This window comes from Blennius ocellaris (assembly GCF_963422515.1).
Source record: "Blennius ocellaris genome assembly, chromosome: 5".
In the NCBI taxonomy this organism is placed as follows: Eukaryota; Metazoa; Chordata; class Actinopteri; order Blenniiformes; family Blenniidae; genus Blennius; species Blennius ocellaris.
Window position 1 is genome coordinate 860,097 of NC_137654.1, and position 18,403 is coordinate 878,499.

Below are 18,403 nucleotides of genomic sequence, written 5' to 3' on the forward strand. Positions count from 1 at the left end.
CCCTCCTTATCTAAAGTGTTTATCCTTTCTGAAGACAGCTTATCAAATTTCAGATTACAGCTACCAGAAAGAAAATTGCAATATTTACATTGACACTGGCTAACACCATGCTCAGGAACAATTATAAGGGGGTTCATTTGATTCTGCACATTCTGACTTGGTATTTATAGTGTGGCTAATAAATGTATTTGACATATTGGGGGAAAAACAATTGCTTATAGACCAAAGTGCCATATTTTTTAAATTAATACACTTGCAACCTTTACTTAAGTTATATTCAGATAAATGACATGTCAGTTTCACTGTTGTCACAGTGCAAAAACTGTATTAATGGCATGATATGGAAAATTGATAGTCCTGTGCTGATATTGATTAAATGAACACAGACACATATGGAAAATCAAAAGTGTATTTATGAAACAAAACCACAACAATCATATTTACATAAAGACAACTATTTACAAAATGTACAACAAGGCTGCTTCAGTCAGTGGGCTCGCTGGACTGGTCACACTGTGTCCTGAGGGCCCGGACAAGCATGGAAATCCCATTTATGAACCTGTCCCCCAAATTGTCCCTTTGAGCAGTGAGGTATTCCCTCATGGCTATAGACTCTTGCACCATAGCCTTGCATCTCCAGGGCCCTTTCAGCCAAAGGGGTTTCAGAGGCATGCCCCGCAGGCATGCAACTAAAGAACTGCTGGGTTCATCTCTCCTCCTCCTGGCTAAACAGAAAGCAGACAGGAGCTGTTAAAGAACAAAGCACTTGCACCATATGATGCATTACATCCAAAACATATGCCGACACAACTTCTGATAACATTAAAACATAACATAGCTGCATTCACAGCAGCAGTTCGAGTTCATTTCATGTGAGCAGATGCTACATACCAGTTGTGTATTTAGTTTATATCCTCTTCTACATGTTTTTGTTTTGCCTTTGTTTAGTGCGTTCAACGGGGTTGCCACTAAACAGGCCAATCCTAATAACACTAACGTTTTTACTTAGCTATAGAATGACAATAAAGTTGGATTAATTTTCACGGTTATTTCTTACCTGATCCTGGAGGCTGCAGCGTGTTGGACGGCCCAGCCTGTGATGGCGCCATTGGTGGTGGTGGTGGCGGCGCTATTGGTGGTGGTGGTGATGGAGCTGACGGCGCCGGGGAGAGCGGGAAATGTGGTGCGGCTAGGGCGTCACGGGTGCCGGAGGAGGTGGAAGCCATGTCTCCCCAACTCCCACTTCCTGAAATATAGCATAAACCACATGCTAAAAACACGACAGGCTCGCATTAAGACTGTGCTAGTGGCTGAAGCTAACCAAATCAAGCACCATTAGGCAGTGTTTTCAATGCAATTGTTAAAAGAAAAGCTCTGAGGAAAGTCATGGATGAGTGCATAGTCACATAGGTTTTATTTACTACAATGAGCAGAGGTTGTACGCACATCTCGGAGCATTAAACTCACCATTCTCCTCCAACAGAGACTCTAGCAGTGCCGTTGTCGTGTCCAAGCCGCCTTCCCGTCCCTGACTCGCTGGTCGGTGGCCATAAATTGCATCCATGGCTTCATGCCATCGCCAGTGCTTCCGCTGGGATCCACTCCTACTCTTCAGGTCTTTCACCCGGTTTCGCTCCGAAGTTTCTTGAGTTTAGAGCGGCATTGCACTGGCGTGCGTACGAAGCCATGGCTCGCAGTGTTTTTCTGGGACGAAGCCACCATTCATTCCACAACCACTCAAAATATCTTTTCATTGCGCACAGCACCGTCAAGCTCCTGCTGAACCCCCTCCTCTCCTATAATGGAGAGGAAGAGCTGGACCTCCACGCCGGTCCACGATGAATTGTCCCGTGCCATGTTTGGAGAAATAAATAGTGTGCAGAAAAGGCGAGCAGCTGCTCGCTTCTTCTCACAACTTGAACGTGTCGCCGTTGGTCTTCAAAGGCGGAAGCCTCAAGAGTGACGTCAATCACTGACCAATCAGCAGACGGCTCTTCAAACTCAGACCCGTCCCATGGACCCGGGTGGTACCCCGACAGAGAGGTAGCAGAAAAGCGACCGCCTGATTAATTGATTAATTCGTAGTCATGTGAGTTAAAACATGTCTTTGCATTGTTTTTATATTTGAATAACTTCAACGTTTCAACAGAAACATGTATTTTCTCAAAGTATGTACAAACAACTGCTGCAGCAGATACTTTTGAAGTTTTACAACAATCTAAATTGGCGTTATGATTATCAAATAAGATGAATCCCCTTTTGAATTCAAACTCTGCTATTATAGAAAAAAATACACTTCAGCTCTCCTTTACCATGCAGGAAAAAAAAGCAGAAAGATACATTTTCAATCGTTTATTATTTGACATCTTACAAATAAAAATGTAATTTACAAGTGTGTGGAGGAGCCGTGAAGCACTTAAGAAATCTTCTGACTGAAACAGGGAGTGAGCTGGTGCAGATGTTCTGATGTAGAGGCGGAGCTCAATCAAACCTGTGGACAAAACAAACACATTTTTATAATTTTTTTTTCTCCAGCTGCTGCACAGCAATTAATCAGCTGCTTTAAATAAATGTATGCATGTATGCACACACACACACACACACACACACACACACACACACACACACACACACACACACACACACACACACACACACACACACACATGAGTTCATTATTGTAAAGTTTTTCAGTCATTTAATTAAGCCCAAACTAGTCTAAATGTCAGGGTTTTTGATCACTTGTGGATTATATGTGCTCTTTTTGCTGATCCAGATTTATTTAGATCAGATTAGATGAGATTAGGCTATTGGGTTATCATTTATCATCCTCAGCAATGATTCTCACCTCCTCCATTATGTCAGAGTCGGCAGCAGGAGCACCATAACAGACTCATTCCACCAAAGTGCACAACAGAGCGACACAGGCAATATCTTTTTCCTGAGGCACGAAGACTCGAGAACTCCATCCTTGTAAATAGTTTGCGTTGTGATGTTTAGCTCCCTCTGCTCTCCTACTCAATCACTGTTGAGCTTAATTGTAAATATAAAGACAAAGCATCCAGCTTTTATTCTCCATGACAAATATTTCATTATCAGGTTTATTTCAAATTGATTCAGTGACTAAGTTCCTTAAAGATAACATGCATTTTAATTCTGATGTGGGCGAAACAAACAACAGCTTCCACCAAAACAGTGACACCAAATATATTCCCAGAGCCAGCATTTTGAATAACCTTTCTTGTTAATATCTCCCCACAATATGACTGAATGAGAATTTATAACCATTTGGACCGATAAATGTGGATGTGCCGGTCGGGTAAGCTTTAGCATTTGAACTGACTGCCTACCTTCAGCAGCCCAGTCCACTGAAGGAGCCAATCCTGTCCAACCGGACCCCGAAGCAGCTCCTCAAGCCCCCCTTCTTGTAGCGGCTCCAGGAGCGCTTGTTGGTTCTCAGGAGGTCTTTGAAGATGCGCTCCAATGCAGAGTTACTGAGCTCGGCAGACCTGGAGGTCTTCTCTGGACCTCCAAACACCAAGCTGTCAGTCTTCCTCTCCTCCAAGCTGGACTGTGGCCCCAAGTCCAGCTCATTCTTGAGGAGATGTTTCAGACTCTGGACGAAGAAAATGAAACGTCTTCATTTACAGTGAAAAGAAAACAACTGAGATTCGCAGAAAACATCACATATTTGCACAGTGATGTAGACCAGATTATATGTATTTTTATTAATACAATATGATTTTTACACTACAAATTAGCTTTCTTATTCACTTCAACCTTTTTTTTTTTAACATATATGTAAACATTAAGCGCAAACTACAATGTAAAATTGCAACTTCTTAATTTAAAAAATAGGTTATAGCAATTTAAATGTATAATAACCAATGATAATTAAGACTATGAATAAGAATAATATAAAAGTTGAAGATTAATTTTTGTTATAACTGAAGTCCCAATTCACCTTAAATATTGACAATGTGATTGTCACTTTCACCAACTTATTTGACTGGAGATTTTTTTAGTTTCTTTCTGATTTCATTTATTTTATGAATTATTATAGTCCTAAAATATTATCTGCTCATTCTGCAAATTAGACAAATTAATGATTTATTGCAGTTATTTTCTAGTTATATCTAATGCATATACAGCATTTTATTTTGGGTGAGGCTATTTATCCTTTATGACCCTGCAGAAGAGGCAGATTTGATGTTTGTCAGGCATTTTCACTCATTTACTTAACTTGTAACAATAAAAACACAGTGTCCGCACTGAAATCCCACTATTATCCAGCTAAAAGTGTTTTTCTGGGTGAGCTGCTGAGGTGAACCTACCTGCAGGGCAGACAGTGATTTTCCTCCCGCAGGATTCAGCAGCAGCAGCAGAGCGCAGCAAGAGAAGGAGAGGTTCATCCTGGAGCTCTGATTCAGCTTGGTTCAGCTCGGTGAGGATCAGACTGGATGTGCCCCCTTGCTCTGGTCCTTCTGCTCTGGCTTTGCAGATCAGCTGCAGACTTTATAACCAGCATGATTCCATCAGTAGGCTGAAGATAATTAATGAGCTGAGACTGAAGCTGGAGGAGGAGGAGGAGGAGGAGGAGGAGGAGGAGGAGGAGGAGGAGGAGGAGGAGGAGGAGGAGCCTCCACGTAGCTCCAAAGAGACTCCAACATTGGGTTGCATGAAGACATGTTCATGTGGGCTCAACATCACTAAACTGTGCATTAACTGTAACAGTTCAGATTGAGATTATTAGAAGCATATATACATATATTTATACACACACACAGTAAAACCTCTGACGTTGGAAAGTGTCCTTACACATAACTGAATCAATACAAGATTCCCACTATAAGGGAATGTGAGCTGGGTTTAGACTGTTGTGAATTACAGACTAATTACAGACTGTGCTCTGAGGAGTACAGTCTGTAATTAGGAAAAAAATCCAGCTCAGGCACATTGACGCATTAGCACAGACAGATTACAGTATATTCTCAAGACAAGGCACGTAGGGCATGTGAAGGGTAGTTTTGCAGCCCGCCGCGAGGAGGTGTTTAGCCCAACCGGCGTGCAGCCACATCTCCCCCCACAGCCTCTGCTTGGAGTTGGTGGGGGGGGCGCAGTGAAGTCGGTGAAAGGTACTGTTTGCTTGTCTCAGCAGTTAGTCCAGTTCTGTTGTTGTGAGAAGGTCTTGAGTTCTGAACAGAGCAAGCTTCCAGTAGGCCAGGTGTGATGGGTTTATTGGGGAAGGGCGGGGGGGGGGAGGCAGAGCCTTCGTTCCACGCTCACATCCAGGAGAATTGAAGACAAAACACCAGCCTCAACGACTGGGTGTCTAGGAATCCGAAATATAGATTAGATTTGTTTTCGTTCAGGCGATTCAGCTTTATCTTAAGACCTTGAGTGTCTCTGGTTTCCATGCTGCTCCAATATTGGCAAGATTTTAGCTTCCCAACCGAGTTCTAATATTCTCCAAGATGGTTCCAATTTCGCGTAAACGTTCAAGAATCACGTTGAGTTCGTTTATCACATGAGTCTGAGTCAGTGACGTTAGGCAGCCTTCCCAATGTAGCTGCCCGCGTCTTCTCAACTTTGCAATAGATCAGAAAGCCGCCAGCCCCAATCAGCAGCATACCTGCTATCATGAATCCCAATATGTAGAGGTCCTCCACATCCTCCATGGAAAGAATGGCCAAACACAGGGACCCCAGGAACCCCATGAATCCAGCATGTATCCGGCCGCAAATGTCCCATTGGGACATGCGGGCTCTCCTTTGCCCTATCGTCCATATTTTTGTAAGATCAAACAGTTCGTACTTAAAATCGTTACAATTTCAACATAGTCAATTTTAATGAAACATTGTGGTCCAAAATACAATGAAATGTTCAAAATCCTTGTTGTATAAATCCTTGTACAACCTCCTTGCTTGGTGGGACCAGACTGAAGCCACTTGGTCGGTTTTGGCCCACCGGCCTTATTTTCTGTGCTGTTTAGAGAAAGTGAAACTTAAGTACATGTGATGTCAGAATCGTCATCCACCTTGTGCGCTGAGCTCCACTCAGACCCTCTGAGGGAATTATCAGAATCGTTATGTTATGGAACGCGCATAGAAGTGAGCCTGTATTATAGATGCAATCATATATCACCCACGGCTTGAATATTTCAATAATCTGGTACAGCCCAAGTATTTTGGCCATTTTAGTGTCCCCAGCTTGAAAGCCAGGAAAAGCTGTCCATTGTCCATTGTCCGCATTCTGTAGGTGTCCCCTCATCACGGTGTGTTTAACAGTTAAATGTGTCCACTCAGAACAGGTTGTCTCCTCTTACCGGGTCTCCGTGTGTGTGTGAGAGTAAGAGAAAGAGAGATCCTGCTTTCTACAAACATTTCTTTCTTCCTTTGTAGATGAATTTGACAGCTTCAGAAAAAAAGTTGCTCATCACCTACATATTTTCCAAGGAATGGCGTGAATTAATGTTTTTTTTTGTTTGTTTTTTTCATTCATCACATTGAAACATGTCAGATCTGTGATTAGCTCCTGACGTGCTTAAAGTCATCATCAACCCAACCTTTTCAAACAGATTCTTAGTTCTGTCTTCATTTTAATGTGCAAGGTTTTAACGCACGTATGATACAAAACGTCAAATAAGCAATGACTACAATAATTTTTGTACTACTATATTTTCCCTGATGTTGAATTTTCTAGCAAACTCTGTTGTTGGTTGGTGATTGGATGAGAGTTTCCCCTCCGTTATTGTGCTTATGTTGAGTATTTCCTCTTCAGAAGGCCCCTCTGTGACAATATTGTAAATCTGATGAATTACTCAGAGATGTTCTCCTTTGTCTCTCAGCCTGAGCTGTTTGACCTGATGGAAGCTTCCACACTTCTCCTCATAAATACGCTAGAGGCTGATTGCACACCTGCAAGACTGTGTGTGTGCGCGCACGTGTATGTTAGTGGGAGTAAATGATGATTAGCCCTGTGACGCTGTGTCCTCAGTGGAGGTGGATGGTATCGAGATTCTCAGCTGGAGAGTCTTCATTTAAAACAGTTTCAGGGCTCAAGTCAGCAGTCCATATTTTATTAACTTTTCTATACCAAAAAGAAATTCTGCTCCAATAATCAATAAAAAGATGAATACTGTACATTTATTTACAGCAATAAGCTGATAAGATAAGCTTCAGGTTCTACATTGTCCAGAGAAAAATAAATGTTTGTAATGACACTTTTCATCTACATACCAGAATTTAGCTTTTTTTTAATTATTCAGAAGCATCTCAGTAGCTGTTTTAAACTGATTAATGATGACAATGCCACCATTCCACCAGGAAAATCTCAGCTGGTTTTGCCAGAGAAGTACCAAATCAAAGTCAGGAAATCGCTGCATGATGAATCAGATCATCTTGGCCTCAATAAAACTCATGGCTTGATTAAAGATGGATTTAACTGGCCTTGGATGAAGTCAGAAATTGAAGGATACTGCAAATCTTGAGTGCAATGCATAAAAAGAAAGACTTTACCAAAGACAGTTGGACCCTTGTCACATCTGTCCATTGAACCGGATTCAAGCAATACAGAAAATGTCCTAATCATTGCTGATCTCTTTACGCGTTATGCACAAACCTTTCCAACCAATGATCAAAAGGCTTCAACAGTGGCAAAAGTTTTAAGGAGACATATCATCCAAAATTCACTTTCTAATGGTTTTCCTACAGTAATAATCGTCCACATACCTGGAAATGTCACTCCAGAAGTGAAGAAAGCCTGTCGTTGCTTTCTCTGGCTTGTTTAATTTTTTCTAAAGTGTGTGCTCCAAAGAGCGAATCGGAAAGCAAAGGGTTTTTAGCCAATCCCAATCCAGGGAGATCCTCCCTTGACCCACCCACAAGTAGCCTGCTCCGCGTGCATGCAATTGTTTTTTTCCGCTCGCTACCACTAAAGGTAAACAAACAGGATGCTACCAAAGCACGCCAGATGCTCCTTTATTCATTGTATCAATGAGTAGAGGAGTGGATTAATAAAAAATTTTAATGGGAATCTACCAACAAGACTTCCCAAAGTTTTATATCTTGCTCCCAGCACTTCACGGAGGAGTGTTTTCATTACATAACAAGAACAATGCTGGATATGCTGCAAAACTATTAATAACGCATGGATCGGTACAACTATCCATGACTCTACTGCAAATGTGGGGATAATAAGTAAAATATTCTGATTTATATGCCTTCATATTACTTATCGAAGCATCAGGCTGGTTAGTTTGGTAAAGCTGAGGCCAGTTCTTTTTTGTTGTCGTTTATTGTGCATAACGCGTAAAGTGATCATATCTGCAAAGTTGTGCTGATAGAGACTGCATATCAAATGTAGACTATGTAGAGTCTGATGTCTGTGTATAGGCTTGATAATTGTGAGCTGATCTTTTTATTTATTTCTAAGATTCAATGATGGTTCAGGATATTCTCCTGTCTGCTACTAATTATGATCATGGGTAGATGATAATTAAACTATCCAATCTCAGTGTGGCATGCACAGTTAGATAAGTGCAGAGTCACTCAGGCTGGTCTAAATAGTAATTTATTTGCTGTGAAAACAGCACATTTCTTCATAAAGAAAATAGTCAGTGCAGCTAATTAACATATTCAAACACACAATATGTTTTACTAACCATTCTGAAACATCCTGCTGCAGCAGCAGAGTCACAACTTCTTCAGGAGCTTCTTGCGGGTCAGATTCTAGTTCATATTGATTTGGTTGAAGGGCATTTCTCCGTAACATAGCGATAGAATATACACAATACCACATGACATGAGAAGAGGAAGGACTTCCTCCTCTTCCCAAGATGGGCATGTGGGGCGAGCCAGTCCAGCTCCCTGAAACCCAGCAGATTCTGAATGTGGCTGGAATGATCGGACATTCAACTCGCTGAAAATCAAGGACAAGCTGGATTTGGGGCAAAAAAACTTTCAATACAATGTTTTTGGAAAAAGAGAAACCATGTGGAAGTGTTGAAACGTTGTGTGATATGACTCCTTTAAAGGACATTGCTGATTACCAAAGAGAATACACAGCAAATAAGGGAAAGACTTTAAAAGTCATCTGATTCTTGATGTAGTAAGCACTAATGGAACAAATCAGAGCCGGGCCGGGGGTGGGGCACATGACCGGGCCCTTTAAACCCAAATAATAAAGCTCATCATAACATAATTTTACAACATGCACATGACAACAGGGCTTACTAGTTTCAGCACCACGAAGAGCAACTATGTCATTATACGACATGGCATAGGTATGTGACAAAAAATTGTAAGCTCTTTGAAAAGGTTTTGGATCAGTACAACATGTTGCAGCATGGAAAAAGCAACACAATGACATGCAGATTTTTAAAATCGGTTGAGAAACAAAAGTTATGGCACTTTTACCATGGCTTTACATGGTGATTATTTTCCATTGTTTTTCTTTGAAAACTGTTATCGCAGATCAAATGATAGGAAATGTACCATAGCTTCTTTTATTTCTCGAGCTCTTCCAGTGAAATTTTCAGGATATTGAGAATATAGTACCATCATATGAACACTAACTCAAAATAAGAATGATCTGAACTAATTAGATTAACTAATTAGCATAATAAGCATTAATCTGTTACTCAGTGATCCATGATCATATGCGCCCCAGCTGCAGTGACATTGTTGACAAAACACTGTTGAAAAATGTTCCATTATTGGCCCTACCGGTGAAATGTTTTACCAGGAATACCTCATTTATGACATCTTAAGTTGCCCCTGGGTAATATAAAAGTTTTTCTGAAAATCAGATATCAATGAAACGTCATCAGTTTTTAGTTGGAACATAGTGAATCATCTCATTTTACCTTGGAATGTTCTCACTTACACCAGGAGTTTGCTTGCACATAAATGTTCAATTGCGTTGATCAATCTGAAAAACTGGCCGATCAGAAAAATCTGAAATTGATGTGACAGCTGGAGTTACTCTTGCTCATAGCTAGAGTTCCTACATAATTACCAATGCAAAACAATCAAACCGGAGCTTTTCTTGGCATGCCCTCCGCACAACACAAATACATTAGCAACAGCGGGATACAGAGGAAATTACAGCATTACAGATAGTGACCACATCAGATTGACACCCACTTTAACTATTTCAACTAATGAGAGCACAGTAGGCTACAAGCCTATACCAATAACGAAAAAGTTTAGTAAAACTGGCTCAGCGGCCTACATGTTCACAAACAAACATAATTTCAATATGAAGTACTATAGGCCTACTCACCACTGTTTGAAGGGCATAGGACAAGCCTTGCACTCCATGAACCCGTCTATGATACTCTGTATGTCCATTTTCTTTGCTCTCTCACTCTCTATGGACAACGTGGCAAGTCCACTCAGTCTCTCCTGTCCTACTGTGCTCCTCAAGTGGTTTTTAATGAGTTTTAACTTGGAGAATTAGCGCTCAGAGGTTGCAACGGTTAACGGGAAGAGTCAAAAATAAAAGGAGAGTGGCGCAAACCTCACCGAATGTGGAAGTTACTGCTGAGTGGTTGATAAGGAGCATTTTTGCTAGATCCGCAACAGACTTTTGCTTTGGTATCTGGTTCCTGAAAGATGTTCTAAAACAAGCAAGAGCCCCATATCCCACCCCCTGATTTCAATGGGTACACACACACACACACACACACACACACGCACACACGGAGAGGGAGGCTTCCCACCTACACAGCCAAAGTGCGTGTCGATTGGTATCAGGGAGATCACCTGTGTAGTTTGAACATATGCTAGTGGATCTGAGACCCATCTTGAACATCCTTTGTCCTGTGTAATGAACTCTGTGAAGTAGTGGTGATCGAGTCACTTTACTTAACGGTGACTCACGGGTTATCACGTTCATTAGTTCGTTCACCGAGCCATTCTTGTTCCAGCTATGCAGCTGCAGAGAGGAAAACAAATGTCACTGTTGTGCTGCTGCTCGTCTAACTCCAACCGTATAAATATATCCTATTACTCACTGTAGTTGCCCTGTGGGAATAGCAGCTGTAATGCTACTGCTAATAGTTGCTAGTAGCTGCGCCGCTTATGCAAGCTGCTAAGAGTAGCTTCCAGCTCCTTAAGGTTACATGAGCCTTTCAGCACGCTAGAGTGTAGTTCAGCACGAATGCTAGACTCACCTCGTTTCAGTGGTTCAGCTCGAGTGCCCGAGTCAGCTTGCTTCAGTGGTTTAGCTCGAGTGCCCGAGTCAGCTTGCTTCAGTGGTTCAGCTCGAGTGCCCGAGTCAGCTCGCTTCAGTGGTCAGCTCAAAACTCGAAAGAGTTGTTCACCTCCACTGAATCGGTCAGCAGCACTACGCTGTGCCGTTCACCTCGTAAGCGGTGAGTCTTCCGCCCCTCCCTCACCTGAAAGTCTGCAGCTTTGCTCCACTCAGAAATTTTCTGAATGACGGCGGGAAAAAACAACAACAAATTGTTTCACAAAGCGTTGTACATATAAATACATGAATAATACATAAATACACAATAAATAATGTTAAGATACGAGTTTAGCGTGTATTGTATTACATTTAATATTGTCCCCTGTAATTAGTTCTGCCTATGAACATCACATTATTTATTGATCATAGTCAAAGTCAGCTTTATTGTCAAGTGTGCTAATATGCATGACATACAGCACAGATTAAATTTCAGTCCTCTCGGACCCACAGTGCAAAAAGGCATGTAACAATAATATTAAAAATAACAATTTAAAAATGTATACAACATATAATCATATAGACAGTAAAGTGACAAAGTATGGGTATAAAATAGAATAAATAGACAGCAACAGTGAACGGTTGAATTGTAATGTCCATTTGGGTAAAGTCAGGTAGAGTGAGGTAGAGCGGGAATGTTCATTTTAAGGTGAGGTAGTGCAGTGAAGTGCAAATAGCAGGTGGGAGGGGTTAGCAGACCCCGAGTTCAGTATGTGATGTGTGTGTAAGTGGGGGGGGGGGGGGGGGGGGGGGGGGGGGGGGGGGGGGCAAGAGCAGGGAGGCAGTTGAGTCTCCTGACTGCCTGGTGGCAGAAACTGTCTTTGAGCCTGCTGGTTTTGGCTCGGAGACTCCGAAGTCTCCTCCCCGATGGCAACAGGCTGAAGAAGTTGTGGGAGGGGTGGGTGGCGTCACCTGCGATCCTGATGGCTCTGCGGGTGAGGCGGGTGTTGTATATGTCCCGGGGGGGGGGGGGGGGTAAAAGAGAAAATCAGAATGTTGGAGAAAAAAAATCCAACTATGAAATCACATGTAATATACAACTGTATATCTGCCATTCTGGATGCTGGGCATTTATTCAATTTAATCATTTATTTAATTTATTTCCTTGTTCAAATAAACCTCAGAAACAACTCACATCTATCAAAGGAGACCAGAGCCACTAAAAGCTAGCATGTACTTATTGTTTATTTTCCTCGTGTTTCAGCATTTTGCTATGAATATATGATGCTCCCGAATCTACAGATTTGTAACCATCTGTGTGGATGTTGAGATCTTCTTCCCATTTGGAGGTGGGAAGGGATATTGTGGTATTTGTACATGTGGTTTTGGTGCCGAGATCTTCAGGAGGTTTTGTCACTGTCTGAGAGGTTAAGTCTAGGTTAATCTATTCTAGTTTGAACTTCATTTGTATTATTGACTTGAGCTGAAGATATTCCAGAGAATTGTTTTGACTGATACCATAAGTTTCTATTAGATCATTAAATTGAATAAAATAGTTATTGAAGAAAATATGTTCCAACTTGCTTATTCCTTTGTTTTGCCATCTTGCAAAGCTTATTGGTTTCTTTCTTTGCAGGATGTCAGGATTCTTCTGTTGGGATCTCACAAGACCACAGAAAGTTTGTTCATTTCTAGGGAAAGACAATTTTCATTTGTCATGATACACAGTCATGACATATGAATTAGGACCCAGGAATGTGATTGACCATCACACCCTGTGTGTCTCTGTTAAAGGACCATTTCTAGAATGAGTTTATGTGAATGCGACTTGCTTTGTCAAACGTCAGGAGTCGTCAGATGGGTTCTTTTGCTATAGCAGCCCCATGCAAATCATCCACTGCTTTCTGCTGAAAAAACACTTACCCCATGCACTCAGCCAGTCACTGATTGTTTGAAGCTCTCAGAATTTGACACCTTCAAATCCACAAACCTTAAACAAAAAGCCTGCAAAACCAGTCTTGCAGTGAGTCTTGTAGCGAGTCTTCCCCTGTGAACACCGGGGAGATCGGAGCTGCATTCCAGCAGCTCAACTCACACAGCGTTAGCATACAGCTAACACCAGAGGCCTGCAACCAGAGGCCTTCACTCCTCAACTCCTCTGCTGACCGACCACGAGGGTCAGACCTTCCCCGGACCAAGAGATCAGCGCCCAGAGTCTGCTCTCCAGGACGGACCAGGGAAACAACGCCTCACAGAACTTTGTGTGTTCCTCAACCAGCAGGACAACCATCACAGACCTGAGCGACCAACTCCTCAGTCTAGACAAAAGGAGGCCACAAAGAAAGACTCCTGAATTGTCCACTTCATCTTCTTCTCCTCAGCCTGCAGAACCAGCAACCACAGTTAGCAGGAGGTGCTAACTACAGGAGAAGACACCAGCTTCCCTCCAGCAGGACAACAACCAAACTCCTTCAAGGAAGTGGGAACAGCAACTGGGCTTTACCTGAGATTAGTTAAACCTGATGCTATGCATAGAACTGGTTAACTTTGTGAAGATATGTTGATTCTATTACATTGATTGAGTTCTATAGATAATGATATTAGGAGCAGTTATCAACCTGTAAACCAGTGGTTCTCAATTATTTTCTGTCATGCCCCCCCTAGAGGACAGAATTTTTTTCAGCCCCCCCGAATTGTACTACCATTGAGAACCTGATTATATTTATTTATTTATCTGTATAAACTGTATGAGTGGCTGGCACCAGCATTCTGCATACAATCGCCTGATTATCAAAATAAATTAATAAAATGAGCTGAGAACAACTTAAAGCAATTTCCAAGTTTAGTTTATGAATTGTGATTCTCAAAACAGAAAAAGTGCAAATGACTCACTGGGATGTGCATTTTTAAAAACTTAACACAGAAACATTCCAAAGTTTAAACAGTAAGATGTTCTGCTAGTTGTTCTTGGAGGTGGTCTGAAATGTCAGATATCCGTCTCCCGACCGTGTCATTAGAAAGAGGGACAGTCTTCAGTGCCTCAGCACTTTTCTCACCCAGCATGATTGTGACCATGTCCAATGCTGCGGGGAGGATTAGCTCCTCTGCTATGGTGTGAGCTTTTTTGCACTTTGCGATGTGGTGGGCAACTTTGTAAGAGCTAACAGGCTCTTTTGTTTACTGATGCCGCGCTGACAAAATGATCGGCTTGTTGGCCATACTCATCGAGTTTACGATGAAAAAACTCCAGTGCCTTACTGACATAACTGGGGTGTATGGTCTCCAGGTGTATGGTGTATGGTCTCCAGGTGTATGGTGTATGGTCTCCAGGTGTATGGTGTATGGTCTCCAGGTGTATGGTGTATGGTCTCCAGGTGTATGGTGTATGGTCTCCAGGTGTATGGTGTATGGTCTCCAGGTGTATGGTGTATGGTCTCCAGGTGTATGGTGTATGGTCTCCAGGTGTATGGTCTCCAGGTGCCGTCTTCATTTATTTGGTTTCATGCTCCGCTGCCAGAGTTTTTAGGCATAAAACACAAACGGGTGTTTCCTGGTTTCCGACGTGTTCACGGTAAACCCAAGGGCGATGTAGCATCGTCATATCTCCTGCTCTTACTAGCTTTATGTTTACTCTCACCTGTTTTCTTTTCCTCTGACGCCTCATCCTTTCTTCTTTTCACTCCTGTCAGAAACTTCTCCACCTCTCCTCCTCCTCCACCAGCTCTGTACACCGGTGTTCATGTGTAGTACTTCTTCTACTCTACTGGTTGAACAGGCAGCCTGTTGATTAGTTTGAGCACTGCTGCCACCTAGTGTCTGGAGGCCCTTTTTTTATCGTTCAAGCATGAATAAAGACACTAATACTGAAAGTCGCGCCCGCCTCGCGCCCCCCCTGACACCCTACCACGCCCCCCCAGGGGGGCGCGCCCCACCATTTGAGAAGCACTGCTGTAAACCAACGTTAGCTCTGCCACAGACACAGGGTCTGCATGCTAATCTTTGCTTTACTAACTTGTTAATTCACAACCCTACACATATCACATCAAAGACAACATCACACCATAACCGAACACCATCTGATGACTCCTGACGTTTTACAAGACAAATCGCATTCACATCAAGTCATTCTAGAAATGGTCCTTTAGCAGAGACACACAGGAAGCAGACGCTATAGACTAGCTTCCATGTTCCATTGTTCTCCAGCACATGGGGGAGACCTAGGACAGACCTCCTGTTCTCTGATAACCTCCATTTGAATGTAGTTTCTTGTGATCCGCCATCTTGTTTTGTAGTTCCATCACACGTCACACACACACACTCCCTCCAACTCTCTCTCTCTCTCTTTCTCTCTCCACACACACACATGCACCTACACACACCCAGCTGTATATAGGTAGTTAGAATCTGTGTTTTATTCGTTTTCATTGTTAATAAATAGAATGTTTGGAATCATACTTGCTGTGTTATTAATGTGCACAAAGGTGAATGAAATGTCGACCTCTTCTGTGTTAAGAACTCCAAAAGCCTTCAAGCTTTACTGTTAATTCTGGTAATTGTAATTAATTTAACTATTAATTCAAATTCCTGATTAACTGTTTAGTATATGTTATGAGACTGATATAACTGAATTGACTATCATTTCCTGTTACGACAGGTGGAGCTCCGAGGTATCTGATACAGATCAAATTAAATTTCAACATTATTAATAACTATCTTTGATAATTATTAATCATTATCGATAGCGAACCAAAACATAAATAGTGATCCATATGACGTAGTAAATACCTACATAATGGTCCCAACATAATGGTGCCACGTGTCCGGGCTACATAATGGTCCCAACATAAATATATATAATTTTTGGAATCATACTTGCTGTGTTATTAATGTGCACAAAGGTGAATGAAATGTCGACCTCTTCTGTGCCAAGAACTCCAAAATCCTTCAAGCTTTACTGTTAATTCTGGTAATTGTAATTAATTTAACTATTAATTCAAATTCCTGATTAACAGTTTAGAATATCTTATGAGACTGATATAAACTGATTGGCTATCATTTCCTGTTAAGACAGGTGGTGCTCCGAGGTTCTGATACAGATCAGATTCAATTTTAAATATCATTAATAACCATCTTTGATAATTATTAATCATTATCAATAGCCAACCACAACATAAATGGTTCCTTATGAGGCAAGAAATCCCTACAGTGGGGTACTTTAATTACTCAAACAGCTTCGAGGTTACTAGTTTTGCCCTGGGAGTTCCCATTCACACCTTTTCGAAGAATAGCATTCAGGACCTCACTCTTTAAGAAACATAGCAGATCAGCTGGCTTGTGAACTCATCAGCTTGAATCCAATGATTTAAGATTTAACAGATGTGTTTCATATAATACCTTTTCTAGTAGCTGTGGTAAAACAGGTCCTGCTGAGGAGTGAAGGGTTTACTCTTATTTGTTTAAAGTTTCTATTCAGTGTTTTTAAAGTGTGTTACAGCAAACTAATGTGCCTTAATATCTACTCCACTTTAATAAGTTTACATAATGTGCATTTTATCCTTTATGATTATGCAGCAAAATCTACATTTTATCTTTGATCAAAAAAGGAATATCTCTAAGCTAGGCTGAGATCATTCTGACAAGTGAAACTAAGATGTAAAAAAGTTTTATCAAGAATTAGAATAGGTCTTGAAATACATCAAAAATTTGGGTTTAAATGTTTCTTATATTTTACAAGTGAGCTTCAGCAGTCTTTATTATTCTCCAGTTTTAAATTGTACAACCTTCTGTTAATTCTTGCAGATTTGAGCATTTTTCCAGCATTGTTTGTGATAATGCCTTTGAGTCGTTTTAGTTCACCTTGTTCACAGCTGCAGTCAAAAACTATTTTAAGGATGTATTCTATCAAATTGATCTCAAACTAGTCAGCCATTATGACTCTTTCCCCTTCCCGCCGGCAGTGGAAAGACCACTATGTAGTAGATGAGATCTTTCCAGTGCCAGTGTGAGTCAGATAAGGCTATTTTCACACAACATAGAAGTCAACCAGCTATTTTTAACATATCACAGCAGCGAAGCTCGAAAGTACTTCAGTGGGTCACCATTTTTTCACACTGAACTGAATCACAATCCAAAATTTTGCATTCATCAGTTACACGAAGCAAGAAAATCATTGCTTCAAGAATTTTAAACGATTGAAATAAAAGTCCAGACCAAACCACTGAAGCTTTATCTGACATTTACAGCAAATGTTCACATTTGTAGTCGGTTGGTTTTATAATCCAAAGTGACAAAAAGTATATGTTTTTATTTCATTGTGTGTCCAAGCAAAGAGCAAAAGGAGATGACAGAGAAGACAGAGATCCACTTGCTGCAGGCAGATCTGGGCAGGTTTGAGTTTCTTGTCTTCTGGTGGTAGAAACATCAGAAGTGGAAAAAGTACCTTTACTTTGCTGAAATTCTACTTATTGTAGGCAAAGTATCTAAAATCTACTTGAGTAAAAGTTAAGTATTTAATTAAAATTTACTTTAAGTAAAAGTTACTTTACTAAAAATAACTTGGCAGTAGAGGTCAGTTTTGTTTTTTTTTTTAAACCATTTCCTTTTTTAACTCAGTAACAGGGATTTCCAAAGCAGGCAAGAAAGGTACTACTCAACTAGCATCAATGCATTTACAGATGAAAATGCAAGTGTGAATGCTTCAAGCAAACTAATGCATTTTCCTGTTCAAATAAAGTTTCAAAAGTTGACAGTCACATGGTATTTTGTTTACAAAGTGCTATACATAACGTATCACATTTACCCAGTCACACATGGCTGAGAAGGGAATCGAACCAGCAACCAATTGGAAGACTACTGCTCTACTAATCAATCTATATTGGTTAAGGTCTGAAGGATGCTGAATGCTTTTTAAAAAAGTCTAAAATATTTTAAAAGTTTTAAAAAAGGTTAAAAAGTTGAATGGTTTAAATCGGTTAAGGTTTGAAGGAGTTGTATGCTGAAGAAAGTTGAACATTTCCCCATCTGTTATCATGGGGAAAGCAGTTGCACAAAAGTTGAAATATTTAAAAAATTTTAAAAGATTTGCCAAGTTCAAAGTTGAATGGTTTAAAAGTTGAATGATTGAAGTTGGGTTAAGGTCTGAAGGAGTTATATGCTGAAGAAATATTTCCCCATCCGTTAACATGGGGAAAAAAGTTGCACAAGAGTTAAA

At 41.0% G+C, this 18,403-nt stretch overlaps 1 protein-coding gene across 1 annotated transcript; it reads right to left on the reverse strand.

Annotated features, from left to right (window-relative positions):
• Nucleotides 1-3,352: 3,352 nt before the first annotated feature.
• Nucleotides 3,353-4,412, reverse strand: nppal (natriuretic peptide A-like; the record flags this gene model as incomplete). Its single annotated transcript, XM_080496324.1, has 2 exons — nt 3,353-3,616; nt 4,335-4,412. 2 exons carry the CDS (start codon nt 4,410-4,412, stop codon nt 3,353-3,355), a joined length of 342 nt encoding a protein of 113 aa, XP_080352450.1.
• Between the last annotated feature and the right edge of the window lie 13,991 nt (nt 4,413-18,403).